This window comes from Dasypus novemcinctus, chromosome 21 (genome assembly GCF_030445035.2).
Source record: "Dasypus novemcinctus isolate mDasNov1 chromosome 21, mDasNov1.1.hap2, whole genome shotgun sequence".
In the NCBI taxonomy this organism is placed as follows: Eukaryota; Metazoa; Chordata; class Mammalia; order Cingulata; family Dasypodidae; genus Dasypus; species Dasypus novemcinctus.
In genome coordinates this window covers 36,044,709-36,055,283 of record NC_080693.1, presented here as the reverse complement: position 1 = coordinate 36,055,283, position 10,575 = coordinate 36,044,709, and the positions used below count along the sequence as shown (strand labels likewise).

Genomic DNA, 10,575 nt, shown 5'->3' with positions numbered 1-10,575 from the left:
GAAAGTGTCTAGGCTGAAGATATGCATGAAGGCTTGGAGAAGACAAAGCACTTGAGGTTCCACAAGAAGTTTAGAACAGTGAAGTGTGGAGGGTGGAGCTGAGAGATAAAGCTGTAGAGCAGGGGTTCTTAACCTTTTTTGTTCCACAGATTCTTTGGCCAGTCAGGTGAAAACCACAGACCCCTTATTAAGTCCACACTATACTGTGCACTATTTAATAAATATATCATATCCACACTAACACATCCCACAAGAATAATGTTATTTTGAATTTCAGTTCAAGCTCACAGACCTCTTGTTAAGAACCCCTGCTGTAGAGTTGGGTGGGAACCAGATCATGCTGGGCCAGTTAGGCTTTATTGACTTCAAAGTAGAGGAAAGTCTTTGAAGGGTTTTAATGGAATGAGTGGCATGGTTAGACTTGCATTGATAAAAGATTAGTATTCCCCCGGTGAAGAACGGGTTAGAAGAGAGTTAGTCTGTAGGCAGGGAGATGAGTTAAAGATACTGGTGATGTAAAAACGGGGAGCGATACCGGGTCTGGAGAGATGTGGGGGCGAAGAGTTTAAGACTTGATGATTGATTGGAAGGAAAGGGGTGGGAAGTCAATGAAGGAATCAAGGATGACCTCCAGGTCTCTGAGTGCACAGTTTTAGTAAAGATACGGTTCTGGAAGCTTATTATTTCACATTTTCAAAGAACAGTTGATGCATATAAGTGAGGTTATGTGAAAAAAAGATATAAGATTTCATGAAGAGAATTTTCTTGACTTAGAAAATATGAGGGGGAAATTACTATCTTTTTAGCTAAGTTTCATTTTTTGTTTTGTTTAAATTTGTATCAGTAGCCAATATATCTGTGGAGAATGGAGTTCGGAATGCTGTAGAGCACACCACTTTTCGCCAGGATTAGCTATGGAGGACCAGTCATAGGCTATTAACTATCAATCTACTGAGTTTCTTTTGTGATTGTCTTGTTGAGTAAACTTGAACCTTGAGTTTATGAAGCTCGAAATCCTTTTTTTTCTCTATTTCGCCACACCTTGCGCCTTAAAAGGGGATAGTAGATGGCTCCTCTAGCAATGGACAAGCAACACTTTGAACTCCGCCTTCTCCGTCTTGGTCCCTCCCCTTTTAGATCTACACCACACCCCTTTCACTTGGCCCCGCCTCTTGAACAGGTCGTCGCGGATACGACAGCGAATTCTCTACAATCTTGCCCTATAGGAAATCTGAAGGGCGGGACCGAGATCAATCTTTTTTTCATTTGTCAAAGGAAGTGTCTATCTGGCTCCAACCCCAACCCACTTTATCTTCAACCCAAGGATTGGTTGCTCTATCCTTTGTCCCCGGCTCATGATTGGTTCTTTCATTCCACCCCTCTTTTCTAGCTTTTGCAGGCGGGTTTAGCACGCAGCTTCCTGCTCCTGCCAAAAAAATAAAAGAAGAAAAAGAAAAGAGGAGAGAGGCGAAAGAAAATGTCACAGAGGTCTTTGGTTTTCAATTGGCTTTCAGCCTTGTCGGTCAGGCCAAACTCTTCCTTTTGATTGGCCTTGCTATCTGCCCATCCCGGATCTGGGGAGGGATTTCCCCAGGAGACCCACACCTTGCTGCCACTGGCCGAATGGTGCGCCTGTCTGAAGCTTTTGGCCCAGGATTGGCGGCGAACGCGGACAGGTGGGCGTGGATTGGCTAAGGCAGCCGGTCAGTGTGCAGCGTGGGCGGGGCCTCGGCGTCTGGTTGCGCGTGTCCGCCGCTGGCTCGGCTCTATCCGGCTTTGCTAGGGGAGGTGAGTCCGGCCGCGGCGGCACCGGCGGCTGAGGAGGCGGCGGCTCAGGAGAAAGCGGCCGCGGCGGCTCCGGAGAAAGCGGCCGCGGGGACGGAAGCCGGGTGGGGGGGAGGGGGGGAGACGGAGCAGCCTTGAGCCCTGCTGGGGCCGTCGCGCGGGGGGACCCACCCGCTCTCCCCCCCAACCCTACTCAGCAGTAGCAGCCGGCGGCGGCGGGGGCAGGAGTCAGCCGGCTTCCGACTGTACCCCGCCCGCCTCCCGGGGCTCCTTTTCTTTGGCCCCGGGACCCTAACCTCATCCCGGGGCGGTTCCCTCTGTCTGGGCGTCCGAGTGCTGCCCATCTTTACTCTTTCATCCTCCCTGCACCTCCTTACCGTCACTTTGCCCCTATTCTCTTTCTCATCTCTGCGTCCTGCCCTGTCGCTTCTCACCTTACTCTACCCTCCTGCCTCCTTCCCTGGCTCATTCTGCCCAGGAAAGTTTAGACCTCCCCCCCCCCCCGACCCCCCATCAGGTCAACCTGACTAGGAGTATGGGGAGATGTAGGAAGGCCTGAGAGTTCGAGGGGGGGGGGAGTTGGTTTCCCTGAAAATTTCCCCCCATCTTTTAAATTCGGGGTGGTTGGGATTTTTTAAAAATTGTTTTTGAGGAGGTGGTAGGTGTTCAGAAAAGGATGTGGGAATGGAAGGGGTAGATGAGTCAACCCTCTTACAAGATTCCAAGGGTGGTGTGTTACCTGATCCTTTTCTTGTGTGGAGTTCAGGGGGTGGGGAGGTTTGGCACATTCCCACATTCAAAATTGGAACTCCCCCCAAATTAAGAATGGAGTTTTAGTACCCACCTGTGGCAGGAATCCTGGGGGGAAGGGGTCCTTTTTTCCTTTTTCTTTTCTTTTTCTTTTTTTATTTTCTTTATTTTTTTTGGCAACTCACACCCTTCCACACACACCCAAAAAATTACACACCAAGATCCTCTCTAACTTGTTTGGATTGACTGATGAAGACATAAAGCCAGTTACGCTGTATGTTTTTTGAGGTGGAGTGAGTGGTTTTCTTCATTTTTAAATGGCCAAATGACAGCTTGACCCAGTTTGCTTTCCAATCAAAGAGCATTTTTTTTGAATGTCTCTTTGTGGCACAAGAGCCAACGCAAAAATGATGGCGGCTTATAATGGCGGTACATCTGCAGCAGCAGCAGGTCACCACCACCATCACCACCACCTTCCACACCTCCCTCCTCCTCACCTTCACCACCACCACCACCCTCAACACCATCTCCATCCGGGGTCGGCTGCTGCGGTACACCCTGTACAGCAGCATACCTCTTCAGCAGCTGCGGCAGCCGCAGCAGCGGCCGCAGCTGCAGCCATGTTAAACCCTGGGCAACAACAGCCATATTTCCCATCACCGGCACCGGGTCAGGCTCCTGGACCAGCTGCAGCAGCCCCAGCTCAGGTACAGGCTGCCGCAGCTGCTACAGTTAAGGCGCACCATCATCAGCACTCACATCACCCACAACAGCAGCTGGATATTGAGCCGGATAGACCCATTGGATATGGAGCATTTGGTGTTGTCTGGTGAGTATCAAAAGAAACACAACTTTCTTGTGGTTTCTTCTCATGGTGGCGATTGGGCCAATCAGCCCTCATGGTTTTCTCCCTGTTGACGGAAGTGGAGCAACCCTCTCAACTCAACTGTAGGAAGCCACTCTCACTATGTGGTAAGAGGCCTAATGTGTTGGCTACTTAGGGTTAGGCTTTTCAACCATGGCAAATTTTGGTTGAGCACTCAACTGATGAGTAATACATATATTACACATAAGTTTGCTGTCTACCAAACTTTTCTATTTAGAACCTAAGCAAGCTTTAGGGTCAATGTATGCTTATTCCTAGAAAGACCTTTGTCATCTTCTCTCAGATGTTTGATTTAGTGTGGAGCAGTTGCCCAATTGCAGCAAATGTCACATCTGACCCAAACTCTGTTCCTTAACATAGTCTTGTCATTCGGATGTGCCTTCCATAATTACTTTCCTTATCCTTTCAGTCTTTTCACTCCTTATTTTGTGATCTTGACCCCCCAGAAGGAAGATAGAGTTCCTAGTTGAACCAGTTAGGATAATTGCTTGATAGGTTTATTTTAAACTATAAAGCTACAGTTGGAAAGCATGTAGCTTTAGCCTTTTGATCAGTAAAACTGCATTAAATATAGCACTATATATGAGTACCACAAATGAGGTCAGTGGACTGTAGCTATGCAGTGGCCCACATTTTGTGTCATGTTTTAATGTCACTTAGTATCTCTTTAAGTTGCTGTTACCTTTGGTCTGTTGAGGTTGCCTAGTAAGGAAGCATACTTTTTAAACAAATGGAACTGCTCTGTTTTCACTGGTTCTAGGATATTTTTTAAAGTCTAAGAGCTTCTTAAAGGTAACATTTTGGACTCTTAGGAAGACTAGTGGTTTATAATAAAATGTATTTATCAACGTAGGATCCTATTCCTACCAACAGTTAAAACCGAAGGTTTTTTTTTTTTTCCCAAGGATTAAGTATTCCATTGTGGATAGATGAAGTGATGTTTTTAGAGCATTCAAAAATAGATTCTTGTTAAGGTCTAGTTAAGCTCTCATCACCACAGGAAAATGAACTCTTCTGAACTAGCCCTGTAAATGTGTCTTCATCATTGTTTTTGAGGCTGTAATTGATCTGAGTATCATTTTTGCATTATACCTAGCCATTCTTATTTATATTTCAAATTTTTATAATCTAGGCTACTAATTGATTTGATCCATTGTTTTAAACTATGTCCAGTATTTTACCCGCAAGATCTCTAAGGAGGTTGCTGCAGCAGTGTTCCCTTCTCCAAGGTATGCGGGATTCCTAGTGGGAAATGGAGTGTGGCCGATATCAGTGCCTCTTCAGTGGCTCTGCTTAGGGACTTGCCTGTTCCTGCCTTCCTCTTTCCTTCCATATCCTGTCCCCAGGGATTTTACTGTGAACTTCCATTCCTTGCCTAACCCTCAAGGATTTCAAAGCTTTCGTGGGAGGGAAAACAAAAGAAAACAAAACAGGAAAAAGGTCGTTCCTTTCTTTTGATTTTGTCATTGATTTACTGACTGTGAGAATTTGTTTGGATTTTCTTAGATCTGGATGCTCTCTTTCATTTTAGAGCCTTGCGTACAATTCTAAGAATTAGAGTTCCTGAAAGGAAAATGGGTTGCAGCGTTCTTGACTGTTTCAAAGTTGTTTTTCACCTACACTTCCATTAAAAGGTGTTGTGACTTACAGAAGTTTAAGTTGGTGGTAAGAGGAAAGATTTTTTTAAGATGGGGTTGGGAGAAAATGGGAGTGCTGAAATATCTCACACAGCAAACCTTCCGTGAGCAGTGAGATATGAAAATCCAAATGCGTTGGATTTGAATCCATTTTAGAGCTCTTTGGCTGATTGTCCCCCTCCAACATCTATGGAGTATATAAGGGTACTTAAAGTACCTCCTTTTCTGCAACATTGCACTTCAGTTGTTTCATGTTTATCTTGTCTCACATGTAAAAGCTCCTTGAGGATAAGAACTGTGTCTTCTGTACAACTTTTTCTCCCTCCACCTTACGTGGTGCTGTGGCATCTTTGCTGCTTTGTTAATTGATCTCCTGCTCAAGGCCTGCTTTGTTCTTTAACCAAGTTTTTCTATTTAGCGGCTTTGAGTGTTTTTATCAGCAATTACAGGTGAAGTACAGTTTGGCATGAAAAAAGGGAAGAGTTCCAGGTGTGTGGTTTACTATGCAAATGCTTTTCTATTTTTATATTTACATACTGGTGACTTGCTGTCTGAATTGCTTATTATCTTTAGAATTTAACTGCTATATAACCTAAACAAGATTGTTTAAACTAGAGATTTGGACACCAAATCAGGGTAAATTGCACTCGTATTCGGAAACCCAAGCTAAATATATTAGTTTTTTTTTTTTTTTACCTTTTTAAACTAACTGAACCAGAATTTTTCTTTTTTAACTTAGAAAATACTTAATGAGTCTGGGACAACTATTTTCTAAAATGATTAAAATGGATCACAAAAATATTCTCCCAGTGATAGATACATCATTTGATTCAAGCAACATATAACTACTTAGGTATTATAAATGTCACTTAGATTCAAACATACTCGGTTACTATATTACTGTAGGGCCAATTTTTACAAATATTCTTCTTTTGGCATGGCTTATGAAAGGAAACTTTAATATTGCCCTCTTTCTGGACATGTACCCAGTGGTACTAATTGAGGGCTTAAAAAAGCTGCACGTAATTTTGAGGGATGTTGTTCCTCCATGTGACAAGGAGAGATATTTGTAGAAGTGATGCAGCACTTTACCTCTCAAATTTGTCACGAATAATTTAGTCTACCAGGATTTATCTTTCTGCTGAACTTGACTACTAGGATAACTTATCAGTATTGGACAGTTGCGTAAAAGTAGTGAGTTATCTATTAGCTTGCTGGTGCTTTCACAGTTCACCTAAGGTTTCATGAACAACTGCTGTGCTTTATCTCAGAGTTCCAGTTTACCTGGTAATATGATCGTGGGGTAGCAGTGCAAAACATATACACACATGGGAAAAACAACCTACAAATAGAAAGCTCAGTCCTTTGCTGAGGATAATACAGATTGACCTTTTTGTCTATAGTTTGTATCTGCCAGAGGAAAGTGAGTACAGCTGTGCTTAAAGATGTAACAACTTTGGGACAAAGATTATTACAATGTAAGACTTAAGAAGACTCAGAGTTACAGGAAGCTGAGCACATGAGAAAGGTTTGAGGATTGCTGAACCAAACAGTTTTGACACTAATAACTTGTAAAAATCATAGATTGAATTAATGGTGTATATCACCACCTTGATGAAAGTGAGTCTAGGAAAAAAATTAGGTTTTGTTTTTTTGGCTTGACTAATAAAGATCAAAGATCCTGGGATTCATTTGGTCTGTTGTGTTTGTACTCCAAGAAAAACTGGAGAGCTTTGATTTTTGTTATTCTAATACCTTAAGTAAGTTACTTTTATCTAAGTCTTTCAAAATATGAGCATCACTGTAGTGATACTTGGGTACAAGCTGTGTGATCTTGACAAGTTATTTTAACCTCTTAATTTATCTATAAACTGGTGATAATAGAACCTATCTTATTGGGTTGGTATGACGATTTAGTGAGGTAATCCTTGTAAATCAGTACACTGGCATAAAGTAAGCCCTCATTAAGTGTTTTTATTGTAGTTATTGTTGGTAGAAAAATCAAACTGTTCATGTGCATCAAAAATAGTTTATGTTGTCACCTTTACCAGGTGAAATAAAGGTAAAGACTCTTTCTTTTTTTAAAGATTTATTTTTTATTTATTTCTCTCCCCCCATTGTCTGCTCTCTGTGTCCATTCGCTGTGTGTTCTTCTGTGATGGCTTCTATCCTTATCAGTCGCACCAGGAATCTGTGTTTCTTTTTGTTCCGTCATCTTGTTGTGTCAGCTCTCCGTGTGTGCGGCACCATTCCTGGGCAGGCTGCACTTTCTTTCACGCTGGGTGGCTCTCCTTGTGCGCATCAGCACTGCACATGGGCCAGCTCCACACGGGTCAAGGAGGCCTGGGGTTTGAACTGGGGACCTCCCATGTCGTAGACGGACGCCCTATCTATTGGGCCAAGTACACTTCCCACGGTGAAGACTCTTTGCAGGCATGACTTCAAATACCATAGCATGGCCCCTCAGTTGTCCTATATATAACAGGAGCTCAGGAAGTTTGAATTTAAAAGGGCTAAAGGGAAAATATTCTGTTCTCTCTATTAATTAAAAACAAAATATATATAATATGCATGTTTGTATGGACTTGTTGGTGTTCTAGTTAGAGCACCTGCATTGTTTTAGAAGTATTAAAGATTTATTTACTGGGAAGGAAATTAGTTTTTTCTTTTCTGAGTATAACAAATGAAGGGCAGATCCTTATTTTCAAAGATCAGCTTTAGTGGAAATTCACTTGTGTTTGGAGATGTAAAAGTGTGAAGTACTAAAGAAGATTCCAGTGAGGTAGGGGAAATGTATGTAATTTAATGAAAAAGTATGCAGTGTAAACCCTTGTGCATGGCAAGATTGTCTGGCTGTTCACCTTACTTGTGAAAATTAGAGGCATAATGGTTTGGTTTGGTTTGGGTTTTTGTTCGTTTGTTTTTAATATTTTCTCTGGTCCTTTTAACTGCCCAAACAGCAAACCATGAGTTGGAAAAATAGGGAATGTTTTGGGGGGGAATCCTGGAGTTAGTTGTGTCAGAAAGAGTAGTATACTAAAGTATATTTTATTATTAACTGTGTTTTACAGGTTAAGAATTTGTGGTATTGAGAAATTTCTCTACTGTCCGCCAAGATTAACAGCCACAGCTGTATTCTTTAGGGGGCGGAGCGGGGTCTGCTTTGTGCAAAGAGCTTTGAAGAAGCAGAGCCTGCACCATAAAAAGGAAACGGTTGCTCTTCTAGACATAACAAAGCATCCGTGCGAAACTAGAAATGTGGAAATCCGTTTGTTAATTTTTACTACACATGAACTTACTTTTAGAAGCGCAGGCTCATGGTCTTATAAAGCAGAGAAAGCAAAGGGAGCCAGAGAGTAAAAGCAACACAATCTAAGATACTGTACTGGCTTCCTGAAGATTGGAACCCAGTCTGTAACATTGGAAGTAACTTTGTACTTCTGACAAGATTACTTAATTTTTATATATTTTTTTAAAAAGAACAGAAATAAAATACACAACAAAAGAAGTTTGTTTTATTTGGGAAGAGAAATCTCTTGTTATATTATTAAGTATCAGCTTAGAAAAAAGAAGAAAAATATTTTGATTCAGAAAATACATTTCAGAGTTGCCTTTTCAAAAAAGCCAAAATAAGTTCTTAGTTTTACCCTCAAAACATAATCAGCTGTAGAAATGTTCTCTTTACTATAAAAGGCTATCTTCTAATGGAGTACTGGAATGTTTCATTATCTTCACAACTTGGGGCATGAGAGTTTGTGTTGACTTGTGTATTATAAATCTGAATGGCCATTATTGGTGGTTTTTATTAGATTTGTTGGCATCCTAGCATTTCAAGAAGCAACTGTTTATATTCCATATGTTTCCTTAATATGCTGATTTTGATTTCTTTGACGGAAATAAGGTTGAAGAAACTTTTCCATTTGTTATCCAACTAACAGAGAGAAAAAAGTCGTTGGGTAGAAGCCCTTTCATTATAACATTGTATTTGGGTTTCACTTATGATTCCTTGTGCATCCCTTATACTCCAGTGAATTGTTTGTTGATTGGGACATCTAATGCAGATCAATAGTGATTCCCAACAAAATAACATGTCAGTTTGATCCTGTTGTTGCTCCGGGGTAAAAGAGAGAGTGCCTGAGGCTACAGTTGTAATATTTTCAGTGAGTATGTGACAAGTTATGATAGACTTAATCTGATAGTTCTGAAGTACCTAGCCAAGAGACCTTAGGAAAAATTTGGCACTCTGGCATTTTGAAAAATGACATATAAAGGAACTAGGTTGAGATCAAACTTTAACAGTTGTAATGGTGTGAGTAGAATAAGGATGTACAGGGATGTCTGCCATTGATAATAATTGGTGCTCTTTACCTGAACCCAGTTTCATATCTGTGTTTGAATTAGTTTGGTTAATTGACCATCATGTCAGTTAATGCTCTTGACACTTTTGTAACTCACATAATAGTGAGTTGCAAATATATAAAATATATAAATATTTAAAATATATAAAAAAATATATATTTTTATCCCCCCCTTGTGTCTGCTTGCGGTCTGCTCTCTGTGTCCTTTCACTCTGCGTTCTTCTGTGTGTCTGTTTTTATTTTTTATTTATTATCCCTTCTTGCAGCTTTCTTCTTGTTTTGCTCTCTGTGTCCATTCGCTGCATGTTCTTCTGTGTTGTTGTTTTTTTTACTTGTCTCCCTTTTTGTTGCGTCACCTTGCTGAGTCAGCTCTCCACGGCGCTTGCAGGCCAGCGGCTCTCCGTGGCATGCAGGCGAACCTACCTTCACAAGGAGGCCCCGGGACACAAACCCAGGGCTTCCCATATGGTAGACGGGAGCCCAACTGATTGAGCCACAGCTGCTTCCCTATTCAGTATATTTTATTGACTTCCTGCTACAGACCAACACTATCATAGTAAGGAGAGCCGCACAGCGCGAAAGAAAGTGCAGCCTGCCCAGGAATGGTGCAGCACACAGAGAGCTGACACAACAAGATGACCCAAAAAACAACAACAACAACAAAAAACACCGATTCCCAGTGCCGCTGACAACAACAGAAGCGGACAAAGAAGACGCAGCAAAACAGACACAGAACAGACAACCGGGGTGGGGGTGGGGCGATAAATAAATAAATAAATAAATAAATAAATAAATCTTTTTAAAGAAAAGGTTGAATGGCAGCCATGGAAGTTTTTAAGTAAAGGAGTAACATGGTCAGATTTATGTATGTTTTAGATTCGCAAATAGAAGAATAGAGTAGCTGAGGGATGAGCCTCCTTAGGAAATGTTCTCAGTTGTAGTTGGAAGAAGTTACTGAAAGCAGAACTAAAGGACATTGAACATGAGAATGATCTTTGGTGCAGATAAAAAGTCAAAAAATGAGCGGGGAGAATAAGCCATTGAATTTTAGCAAGTAGATCATTGATGGCATTTGAGAAAATGATTGTGTTTATGATTTTTTTCCCTCTGAGATACATTAGGTTCTAAAGAACATTTTAAGAATTAGCTAAACAGTGTT

The 10,575-nt window shown here is 41.5% G+C and overlaps 1 protein-coding gene across 1 annotated transcript in view; it reads left to right on the top strand.

Moving 5' to 3' along the window:
• The first annotated feature begins 1,718 nt into the window (after positions 1 to 1,718).
• NLK (nemo like kinase) overlaps positions 1,719 to 10,575 on the top strand; it is a 177,263-nt gene continuing 168,406 nt past the window's right edge. The window contains exon 1 of the mRNA XM_058283815.2: positions 1,719 to 3,364. Coding sequence (XP_058139798.1) covers positions 2,910 to 3,364 — 455 coding nt within the window. The 5' untranslated portion in view covers positions 1,719 to 2,909. The remainder of the gene's footprint in view (positions 3,365 to 10,575) is intronic.